Source organism: Ischnura elegans, chromosome 7, assembly GCF_921293095.1.
Source record: "Ischnura elegans chromosome 7, ioIscEleg1.1, whole genome shotgun sequence".
Classification (NCBI taxonomy): domain Eukaryota; kingdom Metazoa; phylum Arthropoda; class Insecta; order Odonata; family Coenagrionidae; genus Ischnura; species Ischnura elegans.
The window spans coordinates 65,488,402-65,511,549 of NC_060252.1; the positions used below are offsets into that span (position 1 = coordinate 65,488,402).

Genomic DNA, 23,148 nt, shown 5'->3' on the forward strand with positions numbered 1-23,148 from the left:
GGAGGAGACAGAAGACATGGATGGAGTTAGTGCTTAGCGGTGAGGGGATGTTGAAAATGGGGTTAGAGGGTAGAATGTTAGGGAAACGAGGGAGGGGAAGGAAAAGAATAGGATTTTTAGATAGATTGAAAGAGAGTAGGCCTTACAGTGAATTAAAGAAGGTAGTGCTGGTAGGAAAGGGAGGCTCCCAGCTCACTTCTTGAATACTCCATGAAAACCTACCTTAATCGGTAGAATACTGATAATAAACATAGCCTCAATCATGTAATTTCATATTGAAATAAAGATAATACGTTATATAGTAATTGCTGGTTGTGTGCATTTCTTGCGGTTATCTTATTATTCTCTTCTTTCACCCTAAAGCACAGTCAATAAGAGCATTTTTGGTGAAAGCCACATAATCTTTGCCTTCCCTATGCATACAACTTATCAATTGACTTTCAATTTTTGATGGGATGAGTTAAAAAATCCCATTTCTTTGATGTTGACTTTCAACAGTATTTTGGCAAGGGTAGCTGCTAGGATAATGACTTGTAATCCTTTGGGCCGAGGAGCCAACCTTAGGGGTAGCAGTAATTCTTCTGATTTATAAAAATCCCTGCTTGGGTGTTGCATGAAGGAATTCATTTACTGCATCCCTACTGGTTGTTAAATCATTTAGATTTATGCACAGGTGAAATGTTTTAAGTCCTAAGATGTATGTCCACAGCATTGACAATAATCAGAAAAAGAATTAATTAAAGGTGGCTGGATTATGATTTGATCACAGAGGAAATAAGTCCAGTGTGTTGTGGCTGGATCACACTAAAATCTTAAATCGATATTTCAGCAGGTATTTTGATAACTTTCCTTTAGGAATCATGTAAGTAATATACTTATATCTACACATGTACTAGAACAGAATAATTTTTTGCTTGCTATTCCTTTCTAGCCTATTTTCTTCCAACGTTGTGAGGTGTAAATAGCGTTCTTTCTCCTCCTTAAATGATGCATCACCTCCACTGGATTGTGGACGCCGGGGTTTTATTTACTCCGGGGCGATTAGGTGTTTATGGACACTGTAATACATGAAAAAACATACCGAAAATACATTTATCTATTCTTCCTTTTCATATTTCACCGTACACGAATGAATTGATGCTCCACAAGCGAGCAGGGGTTTAAAGTAAAATTTGAATTTGTCACGTAGCAGTTGTTTCCGGAACACAAGCTTTTTCTCATAGGGGGTGCTGAACCTCAAAGGTGGGTGGAACGGGGCTGCACATCTTGCAAATGGTGGTCGTCGACGAATGTGTTGGCACTCCTTATTGACTAAATATTCAGAACACCTGCTGGATTATCCTCTGATACTTCCGTGAAATTTAACTCGGTAAGTCAGTTTTATGTTTCATCCATTACTTTAACTTTCGGCTTTAAATTTCATTGTGCTTTTGACCTTATAAAGTTAGAAATCTCAATTTACCTCATAACTTAAAGAAGCTGTTTATGGTAGTTATGATGCATAAACTACGTGTTTTGTGATAATTATCGTGATTGATTATGGTCTGTACGCATTATTGTACAGAATTTGCCTATAAATAGTGAAGAGTCTGTCAAGTTGCAGTAAAATCCCTTCTTCATCGGCAGACTGAAATTGGGGGTAACATATGACAATCGTTCATTTTAACTCGTGTCATTTCTTCACGGAATAATTTACCGGTCTTTCATTTTTAGGTGCCGATGAAATTTTTAATAAGCCTTTGATCATGTGGTTTTCAGTTTAATGCATTCTTGATGTGATTTTATTGGCTCTCGTTATTGTTCTCGATCGGTTTAATAAGTGTCATCCAAGTGTCGGTTTAGGTTTTTGAATATAAGCCTTAGACGTTAGTACTCGGATAAGCAGTGTTGAGAATGTTCCTGTGGTGTTGCCTCTTTGAAGCACGCAGGAATCGACTAACGGTTTAAATTCTTTTTTTAATGTAATGATAGCGGAAGTAGGTTGTGTTGGACATCGTTGTGGGTTGTGTTTTTAGTTTAAATTGCTTGGCAATGCATTGTCATACAACCCTTAAATACTCAAAACGCTTAAGTATGTCAAAATATATCATCCAAGTCAATTTTTCATCCTAGATTAGCTGGAGTGGCTGCGCCTTTGGGGTGAAGGGGCAGCAGGATGCCGGCCGTACGCGGAGATGGCATGCGAGGCCTCGCTGTCTTCATTTCTGACATTCGTAACTGTAAGTCAGAAATTCTCTTTCCCAATTTTATTTTTATCCAAATTTGTTCATGTATACTTCATGGCAAGTGATGACTCATTACTGCGTGGTTTTTCGTGTGATTCCCCTGGCGGATATTTCAAAGGTGAACGTGTTAAGCCTTATTTTTATCAAGCAAACTTCAGCGTTGGAGTGTACGTTGTGGATTGAGCGCGTTTTTAAATGTGACGCATAATTGGATTTGTTTACACCTACCCTTGCAACGGCCCAGTGCTTGTGCCGGCATCGCTTCATGGTGGTGTTCGTTTCGGAGAAGTGCTAGATGGAAGATGTTATTGTAGTTTTCGAATGTCAGGTGGTGGTGGGTGATTGTGTGATGTTTGCGAGATATCGTGGAGGCTGTTTTTCGATGTTTTGGGAAATGCTGCTTGAAGTTAGCCCCGATTTGTCTCCTTCACCATTTAAACCTGTGATAATTCAACCCCTTATTTGAGACAGTTTATTGCTGTTTACAGTACGTAAACCAGCAACTATGCGGTCACCTGTGTATGAAGTTTCTGACGGCTACCCAACATCTCATGGCATTGGATTGCAAAAGGAAAACATCTTCAGTATCAGAGATCTTCGCGTTTTTTTTCAATCGATATATTTTTATGTTTCTTTGGTCGTGATGTTATATTTATTATGCCGTAAGTAGTAGCAAGGTTAACGACTGAAATGCGAATGCTGCCATCAGTACTAATAAAACCATTTCTTGTCAGAAAACATGTTAGCAATACCCAACTACCCATAGTCATGCCATATTTCGTTCACCAATGATATTCTTTTAAATTATTGGTCGACTTCGTTATTGTAAGCTGGGGAATTTGGGAGAGTAACTTTCTTCTGTGTTATTGCAAACTTCCTTTTGTCATTGGTATCCACCTTTTTCGAGGAAAAACAGGTGTATGGGCCTAAAAAATGTCACAGTGTAGGGTTATTCCTTGTGAAGTGATTACTAGAAACTGATTTTTGTACCCCCTGTTGTGCATTGACTGGATTGGCCAAAAAATGTTGTCTTGATCATTGTGCCTCTTCAACTCATATCTCTGGAGTGATTGCCTTATGTGTATGTTGTATCTAAAACAGAAACTATCTGTATAGAAAACAAGGTTAGCAGTATGGTGACATGGTGTTGTGAGGATTTGCAGCTCTCATTAAAGTTAATAAGTTCAAAAATAGCCAAATTGCCTGAGGATGACGCAGTGCGTCAAAACCGCGGTCGTGATTGAATAAATATTTATGTGGATAAACAATGTTCAATTTTCATTCACTATTATCTTATTTTTGCAATCATTCAACTATTGGGCTAACCTTAAAAGGGCTTCATATTATTACAGGAATAATCAAACTATCTGACAGAAAACCATATGCCATTCTGTATGTCTGCAAATCGGTTCAACTCTGTGTTAATAGGGTTTGTTTTTTCCCCTTATTATCCATCTGTTCGTAATGGTGTTATTCAGGCCCTGGTGAATACATTTATCTGTAATGATCAGAATTATTATATGGCCTTCAAGATAAGTTTTTACCCACCAGTTCATAAGATTTCTAAATTTTTTCTCTTGTGCTGACTGCTGGAATTAATTATTTAATCGTGAAGGCTAGCAACATGAGCTGTTAGCATGTTTGTCCGTCATACCTAAAACCTGATATGGATGCACATGTCATGTTTTGGTTGCCAATACTTCCATATTCAGCTAATTAAAGTCTTACTTTAGATGGTTGAATGGAGTTTGAAGTTTTAATTAGTTGCCATTGTCACTTTGTAGTGGTTATAATCTCATATCTTATTAGCTTGGTAAAACATTGGTAGTTCAGTACTCTTAGTCACCTCTTTTCCCTCTCATTTTTCAATCATCTTGTCATGATTTAAATCCATTACATTCCAATGTATTTTCCATATTTTTCCCTTGTAATGTATCAGCCGTTACCTGAATTACAATTCTTTGGAATGTAGTCTTCTACTGTGTGCCTTTCCTGCATTAAGTTTGGAATGAAGGGCATGCTATGAAACTTATGAAGCTTGTCACCCACTTCTGATGAAATTTATATTATGAAATCAAGGTATTTAAATTAATTATTAACTATTCGTTTGTGGCAGTTTTTCAAGTAATTTTGATCTGATGAAATTAAATATTCCGAGATATTAGCTTTTTTTTAGGATTTTGTCATAACATCATGGCACTTTAGTAGATATAGGTTTTAAACATTTCCTGTCAGTTTTGATGGACACTGTCATTTTTTGCCCATAGTAGTGCCCCAATTTTTTTCATTTAAGTGATACAATTTCACTATCTGAGCCTCATTCATTTTGAATAATGCTATTAAAAAATAGCAATAGAGTTCTTTCCAAATATTGCACTCATGAAAATTATGAGACTCTATTTAGCCAATTTATTTCTAATTATGGCCCTTAGTTGCTAAAGTGTTGAAGTGGGAAATTTTCACCTTGGTTGGTATTTTCTTATAGAGCAAGAAGTGCTGTGATTAGTTGGCGTCATTATTGTTTGTCCACAATCATGAAAATGCCTTGTGAAGCTCTCTACTCAATTCTCCTATGAGCTAATCTATTCACGCTTACCGACTTCCTCTATTACACTACTTCCATCCCCTTTCCTCACCTATTTCAGCCTAGGCTTTCTTGTGCTAATTTTACAGTCCACTTTTTCTTCTTTAGTGTGCCATCTTGCTCCATTGTCTCTAGCAAGTTATTCTATCTTTGTATTTATATGTTTATAGTCCCTTCTGTAAGTTTAACTATTTTTTTGTGGAGTACCTTCTGCTTAGGCTATTGTTCTGGCAAATTATATTGTGCTTTAGGTTACTTCGTTTTCCAGGGAACTTTTCCAAGTCCGCAAATGCAATTAACTTGGCTTTGATCTTCTCCATTATTGTCTAAAGGACCAGCCAATATTGCTTCTCTTGCATCCTTGCTTTGCAATTTGATTTGGTCTCTTTGCTTTTCATTCTCTTCTCTTGCGGGTTATTCATGTTCATATGCTGGGCTCATTTATTATCAGGCTTGTTGTTGTAAAATGTTCACAGTTCTACACTATATTCTTTGTGGGAGCTATGTAAATTTGAATAGCATGTCTTGAGTTGAAAAGAGTGGCAATAAGGTTCCATGTAACGATTTTATAAGCAACTAATTCAGTTGTGTTAATCAGGGTTCTTTTGAACTTCTCAGTCAGGTTGTTATGCTTGCAGGTGATTGTTCTATCATATCATACAAATGGGGAAATAAAAATTTTCTTGAACTCTGTGATATATCATGTGGGGCGAATTTCATACTGTCTTTGTAAAATTTTCCGCAATGTTGGAAGTCAGAGCTTAGTTGCTAGAGATAAAGGAATAAATAATTTTGCAAGTCAAGTTGTGCCCAATAAAAAGTGAACCACTGCTTCTGATTTCATCACGCTTCCTCCTTCATTACCCCTCCCCTCAATCTTTCTTGGTGTGGGGTGGAAATACCCCACCCTCTTTGTTGCACCCCTACACATATATAATTACAATTGTTAGAGGTATCACAAAAAAACTCATTCTTGATCATACAAATTGCTCATTTGTTAGTGACAGCCATATGACCAGGTGATAATAGGTTGCTCAACTCGTCATGGATGAAAAAACTTGCTAGTTTCAGTGAATCACATATTTGAACATTGTTTGGCCAAATTGCTTAACGTAATAATACCTATTGAGTGCCACAGCACATGTTAATTTTTTTGATACTGCTTTGTTTGGGACATAATAGTATCTAAATAAATGTTTAAACGATATTTGCTCCTTACTCTACAACTCCTTGTAGCTTATTGAGTGTTCACATACCTTTCTAACCATGTTGTTTTCCATGAGTGTTCACATACCATTCTAACCAAGATGTTTTTGTGTGTCCATCAACCTTATTGAAGCCTTCATTATTTACTGGAAGGTCATAGAAATCATTTTGCGAAAGAATAGGCAAGTTTAGGAGTTGAATGTGATAGAACTGAGTACTATTTCTACTAGTTTACCTCACTACACTTTTTAACATTTACCAATGATGGCGGGTGACACTAATTAAGACTGCTGGTTGAATAGTATGCAGATGATGGTTGCTTATCCATTAACTTTTATCGAGTTTATTAGGCACACTTCTTACTTATGGGAGCCTAACTATCAGAGGCATATGAGTGAGGTGACAGGGTTCCTCCTGAAAAGAAGAAAACAATTGGTAACATGTTCTGAAATAGTACAATTAATCAAGCCAGAGGGCAAGGCCAGATTGCAGTTATTCACCATCGTATACATTATTATTATCACTTTTATTATTATTCCTTTAAATTTTATTGTAAAATATGACACAGACTTCGACAAATATTCCCAAATTGACCATACAGACAATAGTCTCTCATTGTTCGGAGCAAACATTAGGAATATCTTGTATAATATGCGGCAAATGTGGTGGAAGTTCTAAATATTAGTTAAATTAGATATTTCAATATGTCCATAGGATTTATTGGAACACTGCACGTTTTGTTGTTACAACAGCACTTTGTAATTGACCTATTACACTTGATTATGTTGTTTCAACAAAACACGTTGTGTTCTAGTAGGTCCTGTGGAAAAATTGCCATGTCTCATTTAACTAATAAAAATAAATACATGGTACTGGCAGGCCACCTGGAGTTGCTCGGGAAGGATGTTACCCAGAGAAGTGGGGAACTTGGAATTCATGGTCACATGAATTCCAAGTTATAGCTAAGGGAACAAAGCAGGTATGATGATGATGTACGTATATGTAACAGCCAACAATGGAAAAATGATCTCTGTAGACCACGCTCAGGATCAGCTTATACCCCACACAACATTAATCGTTGTGTGTGCCCATACGTGTGTTGACCAAAATTGTTGTGTGAACCCAAACTCTTGCAAAAATGTTTGCACCAAGAGGAGTAATAGTTAAGTATAGAACCCATCCATTTAGGTTTTGCCTTTGAGTGTGTCAAGAGGTGTACCTATCCAGCAGGATGCCCAACTACAGAAGTTGTATGATGTGACATAACAAGCAGTAATGAGAAAACGACGCAATGGACGCAACTATAAGTAGCGCTACGAGCGATCATAAAGCACACCTACGTACGTACTTTGGTTGCAATCCGTGCAGCCGTATGGTAACGCATAGCGGACAAACAAACTGACAACCTCTTTCATGTATATACCTAGATTGGGTTGAGCTTCCCATCCCGAAATGTGCATTTCTATGCACTACCGTGACCTATAGAGGTGGTTCGTCGGCCGTTCCTTCGGTGCCCTCAATTTTGCTATCGCCGCCACTGACTTTACATCCTGCATTGTCCTCAGCTACCATCTCCCGCCACTCCCCCCGAAGAGGCAGTGAGAGTGTTTTTCTCTCTCCGAGTGACGCATCTCTTCAACCACCTCAACGCCCCCAACCAGATGGCTAAAGGACTTCCTTGACCTCGTCCCTATCTTCGTCCGCTCGTAATCGGGTTGGTGTGGTGGCCAGAGCGTTGGCTTCCCACCCGGCGGGCCCCGGGTTCAAATCCCGGCAAGCGGCAGAGAATTTTCAGACTGCCCGATCCCTGCTTGAATGTTGTGTGGAGGACATTTCAAGCGACTCCGTCCGTCGGATGGGACGTTAAACCGTGGTCCCCTTGGTGCCTGTCGTTAAGAGGAGGCTAATGCCGACGCCAGGTTTCTCTCCACCCTTCCTTACCTACCCTTCCCTCATGGCGCAAATGACCTCAGCTGTCGGTCGCCTCCTCGAAATACCATACCATCGTCCGCTCGCACACAATCGACTCCTATTAGCTCGTGTAGAACGTTGCGCATCGTAGGGGTTAGTGTTGTAGAGGGAGTGTTGGGTGGAAGGTCGGCTCGTAACGCGAAAGGTCGGTCAAACGTAACTGGAAGTACGCAATCAATTACTCACCTGTTCTCCCCATGGGAATTTCCACTCTTTTTATCGAATTGGCCTTGATCTATCCTATTTCCCTGGCTTGAAGTTTTTCGTGTTCCATGGTGTGGACCCTTGTGAACATTCAACTTAATCTCAAAATTTTACCTCAGCATTTTCTCATATCAAACATTTTTGTACTTCAGATACAGGCTGATTTTGCCAATGGTCTATTTAGTATATCCTGAAAATTTCAAATTGATTTTTTAGAAACTAATTTTAAAAAATATTCGTCATTAAAAAGGCATTTTAATAGTTCGAAGTATCCATCGTCATTATTTAAATATCCGCGTGAACTTCCATTTCACAGTTTAAGCAATATTCTACGATTGTTGAACTCTGTTATGCGTCCGAGGTCTGATTTGTGTAGACAAATGACATTTAGGTATTCATAAATTATTTTTTTACTTTTTTGTAATTCTGGTGAAATAAATCATTAAATTCGAGTGTTGTTGAGAACCCTAAAAATGTTGATGTAGCTTCAGCGGAGTGGTGCAGTAGGCGCTGCAAGGTTTCGGGGTTGCAGCAGGTGGCTTCAAACCTGAAGACGCGAGGTACAGGGTTATTTTAAGAAGAGTCTAGTAATACACCCTGAAAAATATCAAGGTGATGTAATCAGCCATTACGTAGTTGAGTTAATGAGCACCTCCACTAAAATCGATATTACTTCCTCTTTTATTAGAGAACGTATCACACTCTTTCGAAGTGTTGTTTTTTGCCTTTTTTCTTGCCGTATTTATCAAATAAAATCCATGCAATCTTCATGAAATTTTCATGTTACATAGTGTGGACCCTTGTCAAAATTCATCTAAACCTCAGTTTAGTTCATCCAAATGGAACACCATTGTTATCGCGTATTGTACAGTGGAATTATCATTGATAGTCGAAATAGCCATTCATCTACTCATGATGAATTGATTATAAGCCATCGTATGATGTTATTGCACGATGGTCTATCACTTTCCCTTTTTTGTCTTTGGAGAGGGTTTTATGCAGATTTCACGAGAGGGTAAGAAAGTCGTGTGCGTCTATCGCATTTTAGTGTGGCATAATTTTTTCAAGTAATCCCAAGGCTTTTGTGTCACCTACTGTGGCTCACACTTCAACATGGCATCGATATTTTACACAATTTGTTTCCACGGAAATGATTTTAACAAATCGTGTGGACAAAATTATACGAGTATTATTAGCCTCGCCGAAGGGTTTGGTCAATCATCTCATGATTTCTGCGGCGCACACAAACAAATTAGATTGTCTTTTTCTCATCTCATTTTAAAATGCAGATGGTTGCTAGATACTCTTTTTTGTTTGTAATCATCATTCTGCTATTTCTTCCTGTCTCTTTGTTTCACAAAGCTTATCCCTCTTTGCGTCTGCCACTGAAAATCTAGAAGCTAGGTGGTCCTAATTCTCTCTGCAGATCCCAGGTTTACGCTGCGTTAAACGAAACATAATTAGATGCTCAATTAATTATTCGTTTTTTCTCCGTCCCAACTCCTGGTCAATTTAGGTACTTAATTGTTGTCTGTGATGACTCACGGTAAAAAATCAATATCTTTAATGCACCTGCAGTTGGTTTTTCGTTTAGAATATTTCCGATATCCAATCTGCATGTCGTAAATAGTTACCCTTTTGTCCCTATTATCTTTTTTAAATTGAGAAGTTAATTTTTCCTCTTGAGTTAGGACTCATTTCCGTAATGCTGCGAGGATGAACTCAAATATTGTGGTGTTGATGATCAGGATGTGTGGATCTGGAGGAAAGCAGATTAATATTGATGATTGTTACCAAATATTTTGCTTTCCTTATCATTGGTCGTAAATCCCGACCACTTCAATCTCTTTTCAAGTAGCCGCTTTATGCCCCCATAATTTCATTCTCTGACATCCCTCCCAATGAATACGGCTCTTAATGGGTCTGGTAATTTATTATTGGGTTAAACAACCTCGAGCATCGCGTCGAGATTGTACTCCTACGCTCGCATTTCGGCCATCTGCCAGTGGATGTTTTGGATTTGATAGGAGAGTTATACATACTAGGCTGACAACGCGTGTTCCCGGTTACTTGCGTCGATAAAAAAAATCGCAACACTTCTCGGTAGATGGTTGCCTAGGCGACGGAAAGAGTGGCTCTGACAGATCGTGTTTCACTCGGTATTCCATCGCCATTAGGATTATGGAGGAGAGCGTGCTACTGAGCGATTCAGAACAAATAATTTTCGCCTTTGTAATTAGAAAGGTATATTTCCATCGTGAATAGAATCCATCTAGGTAACAAAGTAAATTACGGACGCGGAGAATATTGATATCTCAATCCTTGTATTTTTAAGCTGACCCTAATACAGCTATTTGAGATGGCATTTTTCATGTCGTCGACTTTATGTGACTTCATTAACTGAATTCATTTTACTATAAAGTAACTATTGACGCCTAAATTTTATTTTATTTTGATTCTGAATTGTCAATTTTTGTCGAAATGTCTACGATTGAATCATTGATCAGCAGAGCACTGCATGTTAATAGTGACTGTATAGTACTCGGTAACGCGTTAGAGTGCAATTTTCACCCTTGTTGGTTTAATCAGCATTTTTTGTATGCCTATAAGTGTTTGGACTGGAGGCTGTATAAATACGCAGATTACTGAGCGTAATATCCTGAAAATAAAGCAAGGAAGAAAACACCCACCAATGAAATTCGCCACGGTAAAATTATATGGAATTGCTGGAATTCGAACCCGGGTCTTCCGGTTGCCGGTCAAAGCTTTTTGGTGTAACTGGTAGTACGCCTGGCCAGCAATCTGGAGTTTCGGGTTTGAATTCCGGCGAAGCCTTTTTTTAAATGGCGAATTTCACCCGTTGGTGAATACTTGCGACCGTACAGAAGCGGCATATTAAGCTGATACATGCTTTGAAAATCCAGGAAAGCCAATTTATGTTGGTCGTCATTTGATGAGGTACTACTATAAGACAATTTTTTTCAAATTTCGTAATGAAACTGACTTATACTTCCTTTCACACATCAACCTCCTTTAAGCTATGGCATTTAATTATTTCCTTCAAATGCCATATTATAATAGTTTGTAGATTAAGATCCGCGAAAAATTTGAATTTTCACGCAAAATAATAAAGTAATTACTTTGCACGATCCGCGAAAGCTTCAACCATTATAATCTTTCGTGATATTTTTCATCAGTTTAGTGCGTTCTCTCCGTTGCGTTTTTTCACCTCCGGGGTGACCGGTATTACGGGGTGAGTTTACGGTCAGTTAGCCCGGTATTCACTCGACGGTACTGCCAGCTGAACGGGAATATGCTCAGTCAGTCAAATATTTGTCTTCAAAATGTCTTACCTATAGCGGGCCAATTTCGGTTATGCTCTCAGAAATATCGAATGCGTATAGATTTTAATATGCGATGTGAATTCTGTGTCGACGGTTGGAGTCCTCACCTACTAATCCGAAGGTCGTGGGTTCGCAGTACGGTTACGAGTAAAGTTTTTCGTCTTTGTGAGCATGATTGTTTCTTTATGCTCACATATATATTACGTACCAAATAATTGGCGTGGCTGTTTTATATATACGGAATAATAATTATCACTATCTTAGGGTGACCAGACATCCTACTTTAGCTAAGTCCGGATTTTAAATAATTTATCCCGCGTCTCGAAGGGTTCTAAGAAAGTCCCTATTTTTGGAAAAAAATAAAGGGAAAGCTAAGGAACGGCGGGAGAACGGGAAGAGAATATGCGTTTTTAGGCTTCATGTAGCAATTTCGACTCCCCCCACCCATTAAATGGTGTCCCGCTTTACGAATGTTAAAATATGGTCGCCTTAAATTTAGCTGTATAATATTATTTATGCGATATACGCCTAATTTTAAGGTATTCGGTAAAAACCTGTCACCTGATGCGGATAATCGTTGTTTATGCTTTCGAAATTCTTGAATATTTACGCTTTCTTAATGCACTTGGAGTAGGACTTTATTGTTAAAGGAAATGAGATAACTACCCATTTACCATACTTCCGTTGAATAAAACTGCTACAGCCGTCACTGACGTGTAGTCTCCCTGGGGCATTTTCTCATTTGGTTAATATTTGAGAGTTAGATCAATACATTTATTTATTCCTGTACCACCGAAAACAGTATCATTGGCCTTTTAAATAGTTTTTTTTACTTAACAATCAAACATACACGAAAATCCATGCCGTGGATTGGGGAAACCTAATGCAGGTAAACTTCATTTTAACTATCAAAATTATTGAGTATTTATTCTTAAATCTGTTATTTAATATGTTGCACCTTTACCTTTGTAACCGTAGATCCTCGTTTTAAGCAAAAATCGTAAATTTTGTGCGGAATTCCTTGGGAGCCTCCACTTTCGTCCACGCCACCTCTCGCCCAAGAAGGAACTCCCTTTTCGCGTCTCTCCTTCCTCCGAAAGTCCCGCGAAAACCTTCCCGAGTTGACTCGTCATCGATTTCGTTCCTTCCCTCCCCTGTCTCGCCCTCTTTCTCCCTCCCCTCCCCTCCGGATCTCTCACGCGGGAGAATATCGCTGGAGAAGAAGAAGACGGAGGAATTGGGGTGATGTACGTCACTGGTGCGCATGCGATTGCAAGGAGGGATATAAGAGAGGGGTGGGTGTGTTGTGCCCCTACACGCCCCCGCTGAGCACGTCAGTCGGTGGGGGGTCGGAGGGGCAGGAAGCCGTGGTGCTTGTACACACGCAATCGGTTGCCTTGGATACCGCTACGCTTGACGATCTCCCGCGGCAACCACTCGGTCACACAAGGTTCCGTTCGCTCCTTGCGAACGGTCCTTCAACTTTTCTCTGCTTACTATTTCCTTGTGATTGGTGTCGAGTGTTCTACACTTCTTATTGGTTCTTCTACCATGTTCCCTTGAGGATTTGGCACTTCTTCGAAGAGAATGATCTCCGGTTTCAAAGCTGTTGAGTTTGCTGACCACTTCCATTTGCGTTTTGATATTTGACAGGCTTTGACATCACTTCTGGCAACATTTTTGGTCCTCGACTCTGAAGATTGTAAAAAAGGCTCTATTTTGTTAGCTACTTCAAAGAGTGTTAATAAAAATATCGAGTGTTTTTTATTTTTAATGCAAAACATTTTCATTAGGTATGTGAAGTCTTCATGCTCGTGTCTCTTGTTGGATATGACGAAGATGTGTCCGGGAATTATTTATCAATTGTCTACTAGGAATCGGTTCCCCCTCTTCCGAAATCATCCATTCTCAGTGTCAACTAAAGTTCTGGGATATGGATGAATATTCTCTTGGCAATCCGCAGTGACAGTTAACGAAGTTTTCCGTGTTCACAAGCCTCAAAAATGACGTAAATGTGACGTCACTACCGCGTTGTTACGAAGAGTAGTATCCGAGACTTTTGTCAGACTAATCTGTTGTGTTAATGGGGAAGGTCAAAGTGAAAAATCTGGTTGGGATTCGGAACTATTTTTTCGGCCAGGAATGGTCACTGGTTTTGCGCTGTTGTGCCCACTGGCGACGACTATTAGCATAAGGCTATTTTATCGGCTGTGACGAGACGTTCACGTCATTGTTGGGGTTGGATAGTGACGAATTCTTGAAAACGACCTCTATTTTGATGTACGATCTTAGGAAAACCCGAGAAACTTTTCTGCACCTGATTCGCTGCTGAATGAATCAGAAGATCCCCTGAGGATGAACGTCAAGTCGTTGCACGATACGTTGGGAGACATGGAGAACATCAACCGGTGAAAACCCCGAGAAGCTTTTCTGCTCTATTTTGATAGTTTTGCGAACACATCCATAAGGTTTCATGAAGCCCGGGGATGCTTAGTTTGCAATACCCTGCTAAATTTCACACTTAAAATGCAAAGTCTGCGCATAGAAAGTTATAAATAATTCGATTGAGGCATAGGATAATTGAATGCGGATTTCGATGGAGGTATAAAACCCAATTTCTGGTAGATGTCCCCCTTCTAATGTATAAAATATGCTTCTTAGTCTGTTCCCAGTATTGGTTTCTCCACTATAGTATCAACTGGAACGGACTGGAGCTGGATTGATGGAACTCGTTTTATCTTTGTTACGCGATCCTATTCTTTTAACAGTACTTAAACACTTTGACTCGAAAATTAAATAACGATCGACCTTCTCCATTTATGAAGTTATGCTTAAAAAAAAACCCGCCGTATTATATCTAAATTTTTGTTTCGTGGTTTTTTTAATATATCACTCCTCTCAACAATTCCCTCTTCACAATTGCATTTGTATGTCTCTCTCGAGGCATTTTTCAGTTAGCATGAAATTTTCCATGGAATTGGTTGCTTAAAGAGTTGATTTGATGTTCCATTTCACCGAAATGAATTCCATCATTGTTTTATATCTCGTTATTTGACTCCTTTGAATTTAATTGAGTATAATTAAAGCATTCTGTAGTGGTTATTGCGTATATTTTGAGTATGTTGAGTTTTAAATTAATGTTCTCATAGGAAGAGAGCCTCTTCAGCTTGTGAGTTTTATGAAAGGTGAAGGACTGATAACTTTCTCCGAAGGAAGCTGGTATGACACGCGCGGGAAATGAGACAATTTACTCATGGCGCTCTAAGATGTCCCATTTGTTTTCCTCTTCTTATTATCGAAAATATTGCCGTGAAAGAATGTCTGTTCGTTAACGAGGCCTATTTCTGTTTCCGTCACACGCTCTGAAATTGGGATTTTTGGTCGTCTTAACTCTCACATTCTTATCTCTTATTGAAAAACAAAGGCGTTTTTGTGAGTGGTGAGCTTTCTCCTGCAAACGTTCCGCGGGAATGGTGTCGCTTCTCCCTCGTAACTGGATGTGCGACAGGGGTGTGATGAGACATACCTATGGGCACAGTGGGTTAGCCAGGAATTTCGTTCGAGGGGGGTCCAAAAATATGGGGGAAATAAAAAGAAACAGTGAACTAAGTAGAAGGTTTTAAACTAATTTGAATACTTTTCATAATCGAAAAAACTTCATTTGTCAATTCGTGAATTTAAATTATTTTGTGTTTCTTTTATGAAGGAAAGTAATTGCGTTTTTATATTTCGGGGCGTGGGGGATCCGGACCCCGCGGACCTCCCCCCACGCTTCGCCACTGATTGGGCAGAGTTAATCCTCTATTAAACTTCCTAACTACTAAACTTATCGCATTCAAGTATATTCGTGCTTTTTTCGCCTTTTATCATTCACTTGGTAGTTTTTTCTTATTTTTTTTTCAAGACAGCGTAATAAAATCTTAATTTTTTCAGATTCTATAGTAATTTTTTAGATGAGATGACTGACGATTTCTCAACGCTGTGCTTCTGGCCCTATCAAATTAACCTGTCGAAGTCAGCTGCTACCCTGTGTGTTAATGTCGCTTCTTTGTAAAAAAAAATCCCCGGAACCTATTCTGCCGTCAAGATTTTGTTAGCCTGTGAAATGTGAAGCTAATATTGCGGTTATTAGATAAATTGAGCTTTCTAGTGAGAAATTGCTTTTTTTAGTTTTTGATCTTTACATTAATTTTGCTTATGTGTCTTATTTAAGTTCAACTGTCAAATAATACGTATTTGATTGATGGCAGAGCTAGACTAGCGGTAACGTGGTATGGGTATTGGTTTTTCCCCAAATCCCTCGGATAAAACTCCACGAAGCGCTATATGACTCGGGGAGAGGTACTGACCCCCATACCCAGAATGTGTGTGGTATCACACTCTTGTGGCTTGTTTGGGGCGAGCTCTTACTCACACCTATCCAAGCAACCTTGGGTTTAATCAGTGAATGAGTGAGTTGGTGATGTTGCATTATATTTGTTAATCGCGGTTACGTTAGTATTTGTGTGTAGTCATGGAATGTTGACCATTAAATACTGGGGTAAATGTTGAAATGGATGTTGCTCCCCTTATCCCATTCGCGAAAACCACGAATCACTTGTAGCGACCTACTTCCGATACTAGGAATAGGTCTTCGTTGTTAAAGGAGATCGGGTAGCTACCTGTAAACCCTTCCGCGGAAAAGACGGCTGTAGTCGTCACTGACTTGTAATCTCCCTGGGACATAGTCCCACGCCTTTCATATTTGATAGCCAGATTAATAAATTTAATTATTATTTCTGTACCACCGGATACAGCACAATTGGCCTTTTATATCGGAGATTTTTAACTTAAAAATCAAATGTACACGAACATCCATGCCCTAGATTGGGGAAGCCTACACATGGTGGGCTCGAAGCCGCGATCACTTGTGTGGCAGGAAAGGACTTTACCCCGCCGCCTCCCGAGGCCATCATGACGGTTGGTGACGTCGATGAGAGACCAAGCTGTGCATGTGTCGAAAGTTTGGTGTCCCCGTAGGATCAGATAAATAACGTGAAATATCCATCCAATTTTTACCATCCGAAAAGGTAATTACTGCTGGCTTATCACTCCCTCCTTGCGTACTTGAATTATTGAACTAATTATGCGAAAAACGAAATTTCTATCGTCAAGCCGGTCCTGGCGATGTGATATTCTCCCCTCACTCAAGTCTTTCGGTGAAAGCGACTCGTCTGGTTGAATCGCTTTGTTGAGTTGCTTTTCCTCCGCATTATATGCTTGGCCGCTTTCAACGCGTATATCGTCGCTAATGACCGAGCGAAAATTTCGCCTGGCCGTTTGTTTTGTCACCTGATCGTAGATTTGGATTTAACATTTTAATTTGCCAGTCATGTCCTTTGGGTCGTTGCGCATGATTTCAACATGGATTCGATTCATTACATAATTGACATGTTTACTGACCCTCGTTAGTAAAGAAATAATACATTTTGTCGAGTTACAACAACTTACAAGATTGTCATAGTGTACCAAAGTTGGGGGACGTAAAATTTGAGCGTGTCTGTCCATAGAGAGACCGTTATTACGCCTTTGTTAATCAATGAACAGGGTTTAAATCGTTTGTTCTGCGTGAAAATACATTATTTGTCGAATGCCGCCACGTATGTGCAATTTCCCTCTGTGTATGGGGACGTCAAAAACTATAAAAGTGTATTTTCTTTAGCGCAAATTAGTACATGCTAGCTCACTGTTTCCTTCCTCATCTTTCTGTCCTAAGTGCAGAAGAATTCTGCCTCAAGGCATAGAGAATTCGAACGCATGTAGTATATGTAGTGCCATTAGGTACCTACTCGGGTGTAATGTATAATTTTCAACCGTATGGACGCCGTTCGATGACTGACCGTTGGGCATTTCTTCGCCTGGGTTCTCATGAAGTACGAGTCTCTCTCTCTATAGAGCGCTTCGATAATCCAAGCACCGCCGTTAAAGATCAATAATTGTACGGATCAATCCTGCACCGTGCGATATCGACCACTTCTCTTCTTATATGGCTGTTGAAAATTGACACCCGGCGACGTAGCTCGATGTCTCTATAGTGGATTTTGATGTATTAATTAAATCGCGTTAATTTAATAATATTATTAACAATCCATTTCCAATTAATATAAAAAGTTAAAGAACTTGGAGGCTACTCCCAAGGATAGACCTGTATCGGGGTCATTTTCATGTGGACTGTGGAAAAAGAATTTTCCATAAGAAAAATTAAGAAATTTTATTATAAATGATTAATGACATACTGAAAGCGGAAAGGTAGGTGATATTCATAAAAATATATCAGATATTAAAATTTTTTTAAGGAACAGAACGGAAAAACAAAAATTTTATGAGTATCATCACAATTATGTGAATACATGAAGACATACCATTATGGAGAACGCTTACGTTACGAAACACTTTTTCGACTGACAACCATTAGTGACATAGGCGCTTTCTTGCAGCAAAAAGTTTCAAAACTCTGAGATTTCGACTAGTGTCTAGAAAAAATATTTTGTCGGCGCATGCATCGAAAACGAGCCCAATGCTTAGAAAGCACAGCTTTGGATAACTTTCCTCGAAAAGGATTTACTCTTTTGAATTATTTATTCCTCAGTAATTCACTGGCTTATATCTCATTATAGATTCAAAAAGAAACTTTTACATTCCGCTCTGTATTTATTTAAATACAGAGCGGAGCAGAGGTTTTGACCTTTTCAGGCGATTATCAAGAGGTAAAAGAATCTTCTGCTTATTCTTTTGATAATGATTTGAAAAGGTAGAAAAACAGTTTATATTTAAATTAATACTGTTTGGAATATAAAAAAGTTCATTTATGAATCTATCAAGTCGCCATTCCTCTGTGTGAACTCGCTAACCATTAATTTTATATCTCATGGCTGGAAAATAATCGGCGGAATCGTTTAGTTTCGGGGAACTTAAGTTTTAGATCACAGCAGGCTTTGTATAGGGTATTTCAGGGCATTGAATTCACTTGTTGTGGATGGGGCTAGAGTCCGCATCTTTGCCTGATATTGTGACCTGGACTCGCCATTTCTCTTCATTCTTCTTTCTCGCATGGCCCTCTATTGATCGTTGCAAGAAAGGACTTCTTCTGTGCTTGTTCTTGTGCGCAAACCACTCAAAGGAGGCGAATGCTGGCATCCTCAATGGTCTTTGTACGCTTACTCATTCGGACCATAGCTATGTGTGTGACCCCTGGCGTTGGAAACCATCTCTCCCACAGCCTCCTACCTCCCCGCACTTGCTCCCCCTCCTCCCTCCCCGGCGTATTTAGACGCGAGAGCTCATCGTTTGCTTTGAACTGGGCAAATGTCACGTCTTGCGCTATGAGAACGGGCGGTCTGCCTTCAAGGAAGCTCACTTGCGATTGCGAGAGTCCAAACGCAATAAAATTTCCCGGTATTTTCTGCCGCCAATTACTTCCTTCTTTTCACAGCTGGATCGACTTACGAAGACGCGTACCTCTTACCGAAAGGTCTTCTTAGGAGATGATTACTCACCTAAAACTGATGTTATCATTTAAAATGTGCTCTTAATAATGTAAATAAAATGTAATTTTGTATTCGATTATGAGGCCTTAGCGTCGAAATGCCTCGTACCATATAAAACATTTTGTGAAAATTTACTAAGGTTGTTTATCTTCATTAAGCTTGAACGTTCACCTAGTGAAGGCCGAATCTATCGATTTCATCATGCTTATCATCTAGAAGTTTTCTACGTAAATAAAGTGAACCGTTGTCAACATTTTTCTATAACTCAAATTTTATAAATATTTCTTTGAATTTTTATCATGTTTTCAATATTTGAAATGCACGCACATATTAAACAGGGCTTGCTCACGCTGTAAATTTCAAGGTTATATCTTAATTTTTACGCGAGTTATCCGTCACAAATGAAGACCGGTGGAGCATGAAGTAGGCGTCCATAAGAGTACGCATCATCATTCTCTTATGATCGTCTTTTTTAATAACGTATTAATCATGTTCGGTACTGTTGAAAATTTTCATGTTATAAAGAGTTAAGAATGAATCTGAAGTACAAAACTTCTAAATCTGTAGAAATGGTGTGGTGAAGATCTCAATAACCAAATTTCAGATTCAGGAAAATTTCAAATACAGTTGTACGCTAGCTCTTTGAAATTTCTAGAAGATTAGGTTTTAAGATATACTTACAATAGCTAATATCTATTAACACTACGTCACCATGTATGGCCGGGATGGGTCCTCGTCATCGAATTTTGCTTTTAATTATGATTTTTCTTCCCGAGTGGTGGACAAAATTCCGTTTCCCTGGCGTCTTGGGGTAGGTTCGCGCATTTATATCGCTTTAATCGAGGATTGGTGCGTTATTTTTATTTATGTGTAATATTTCGGCCTAGGAAGATAATTTTTGTTCATAGTTAAATAATAAATGTTGTTTATGAGGCAAGCATGACCTCTTTGTATCCTACGGGCTTCCGTTGTTAGAAAAAAATACCATGCTGCTATAGGTACTTAAAAAGCACGTGTTTCTTCTATGCTTGTGCTGTCTCAAGCCCCATCTCCGAAGTATTTGTAGCAATGGAACCGATTAGATTTTTATGTGGGTAATTTTGGACAAGGTTCCCTTTCTGTTTCAGGCATCAGGTTGGTACGTGTAAGAACAGAAAGTCTTCCTTGCATTTCACGAGTTCTAGGTGTACGAATGTAATAATTGTATGAGTAGTTTCCAAATTAGTCAAATGCCTTCCATAAGCACATAGAAAAATCGCGTTTTCTCACTTGCAGAATTGCTGACGGAGGAATTTACTGTCGAAATTCCTGTTTTCCTTTTCTCTGTTCACGGCTGCAGAAATTATTTTCGCGGTCACTGCGAAAGATTAGTGGCCTGTCTTCCGTTCGTATCTTATCTCAAATTTATAGAATATTTGTTCAATGAATTTCTTCTTTCTAATGTTTACCGCTATGAGATTTATCTCCCCGTCTCAACCGAGGAATTCTTTCGTTTTTTGTGTTAATCTTTCACAAATGTCTTTTCGGCTGAAGTGTAGATGGCTATATTTAGTGAAACTGTGGCAGGTAATGAAGTCGCAAATACGATTTTGTATAGTCTTTTTTTCTCCTTGTTGAAAATGTTCGAAACTGATGCTGACATAAGTCAGCATCAGTTTCGAACTGGGAAACCTGCAAAAGTGTACTTCTGATTATGCTCCAAGTCATTCTGGGCCCTCAAAATACCGGCGTAGCTTGAAATTAGTTGTGTCTTTGGTTGGTTTACATTATGATGTAGAAAAATATCGACTCTTTTATTACTATAAATGTTTCCTGCCAGCAACCATTCTTTTAAGTAGAGGAATAAACAGACGCAATTCCTACTGACATTACGGTCTTTACTGATTGGCCGACTTAGTAATATCCGAATCATGGTCCTACCAACACAAAATTACAATGATATTAGTGTTGCCATTATCCAAATGATCTAATAATATAGTCAGAGTATCGTAATTTGGCCAATTTCATTTTTAAAAATATTTCAGAGCTCGATCGGTTTTATCCATCAATTTACCGATGAACATTCTTCTGGAAATTCTAGAACTAGTCATGGAATGTCGGCGATAATTACAAAAAATTCTATACAATCATATTCACTGTTTATGTGAAGTCATGATTTTTTCCTCATAATTCTTTGGTATATTTTTGAAATTTTAGCATTGCAATCCAAACATATCATCCTTGTATGTATAACCAATTTGCCTCATAGTTTTGCTGCATGTACGCAAATTTTAATAGTTTACCGCAGGCTAATCAACTGTTTTAATCGTCGATAATTAACTGGTTTTCTGTCCCTTGGCATGTCCTAGGTTGTGTAAATTTCGTTCTTTCGATGACTGCCACTATGAGTATACTGTAGGAAGTAATGTTGAAATTTGAAAGATATGCTAAGAATAAGAAGAAGAGGAAAAATAATCACTGCTCCATTTAAAATTTGAATTTGATTTTCTAGATTTTTTCGCAGTTCTCCCCGACATTCCATGACATATTCTAGGATTTCCAGAAAAACGTTCAACCGGGTGTAGTTTACTGGTAAATCCTAATGATTCCTAGAGATGGAACTAGACTTCATACCTTCATTCAAAGAAAAATAGCTACTGCATCCAAAGAGCATTCCCTCCACCACAAATCCAGAGACTTTTGCAAGTTTCCCTGGATTTCCAAAAGAATTATCACCGTGCTTGTATTTCATTTATAATTTTCTCAAACCACCACCACTGCAGCAGGATTGTGATCGTTTTTTGTCGTGTGAGAATAAATATTCCGTAAAAATTCGAATACGAGCTGGGAAACATTCGAAAATAGCATGGTAAACTGTAGGTGATTTAAGTTTGATTTTTGAGTGGCCACCTTGTATTATTAAGTCGGTAATCCTTGTTTGATCAATTCATTATTTTTTAAGCCGTCTTGTGTCCGCACAGGGGCCTTTTGCATCTTTCGTGCGTGCTCATTAGTCACGGAACTCATTTCGCGTCGTGCCTATCGTGGATGCGTGGCCATCGCCGTGCGGTTGACAGTTGAGGAAGCTAGCAAAGGGGGCGTCGCCTCCGCGTCGTGATAAGGTCCTTTCCCATCCTCCCACCCCCTCGCAGTGCGTGGGTGTAGCATTGACTGACGCCTGGCGATATCCCTCACCCCCTCCTCCTTTCTACCCCTTCTCTTTCATCCCTCTCCACGCTCCTCTTTCCCACCGCCTCCCCCTAGTCCGTCCGACAAATATCTTCGGCATGCTGTGTTAACCTACTTGCCATTTGGCGTAGAGCCTGCTAGTTAAATCCATGACATTCTCCCTGGAGCTGTAACCTTATACACCTTCTGATTATTTCAGTAGAGGTTTTATATGAGATTCTTCGATTAATATAACTCTATGGTAGTTATTTGTGTTTAATCGGTTAAAAAAATCCACAAAAACTGCATTTAAGTAATCATTAAATAGGTCAAAATTGATAACAGTGAACAAGTGGTAATTTTTAATGAAATTATTTTATGAGATAGTTCAATGTTTCCATGTTTACGTGATCGAATTGCTTCATAATAGAAATAATAAGCATAGGTACTTGAGTTAGTCCACAGAGATATAACTTCATTACACGACCCGGGTCGATGAGGATCGACATCATCAGGTCTGATGTATCACCTACGTCTACCTACTGCCCCGCAATCCGACTCAATAGGCGTGTGACGGGGGGTGTAAGGACACTAGCCGTTTACAAATAAATAGAAAATGATCCACCGAAATGACTCCTAGTATTTTTTTCAGTCCTTTATTGTTCGGGGAATAAACGAATTCCGTTACCTATCAGTTCAGCAAAATACCTGTCTTCATTTATCGCTTCCTTATATATAACATTAGAGTTTTGCAATTTACGTCTGTGGTGCGAAGTTATCTATAAAGTAATAATTTAGGGATGTTTTAAATCATTGTTGAGGTCTTACGTTTCCTTGCAATTCAAACAATTCCTGCCCTGGCCCAGGGAAAGAGGGGGCCGGATTAAACCTGGGTCAGATTAAATAATAAACAAGACAAGGATACCAAAATTAGTAACGCT

At 39.0% G+C, this 23,148-nt stretch overlaps 1 protein-coding gene across 2 annotated transcripts in view; it reads left to right on the plus strand.

Moving 5' to 3' along the window:
- Nucleotides 1-1,244: 1,244 nt before the first annotated feature.
- The window catches only part of LOC124161830 (AP-2 complex subunit alpha), an 84,484-nt gene continuing 62,580 nt past the window's right edge, over nucleotides 1,245-23,148 (plus strand). For both annotated transcript variants that reach the window (XM_046538033.1, XM_046538034.1), the window contains exons 1-2: nucleotides 1,245-1,369; nucleotides 2,113-2,219. In XM_046538033.1, the coding sequence (XP_046393989.1) occupies nucleotides 2,156-2,219 (64 nt within the window). In that variant the 5' untranslated portion in view covers nucleotides 1,245-1,369; nucleotides 2,113-2,155. The remainder of the gene's footprint in view (nucleotides 1,370-2,112; nucleotides 2,220-23,148) is intronic.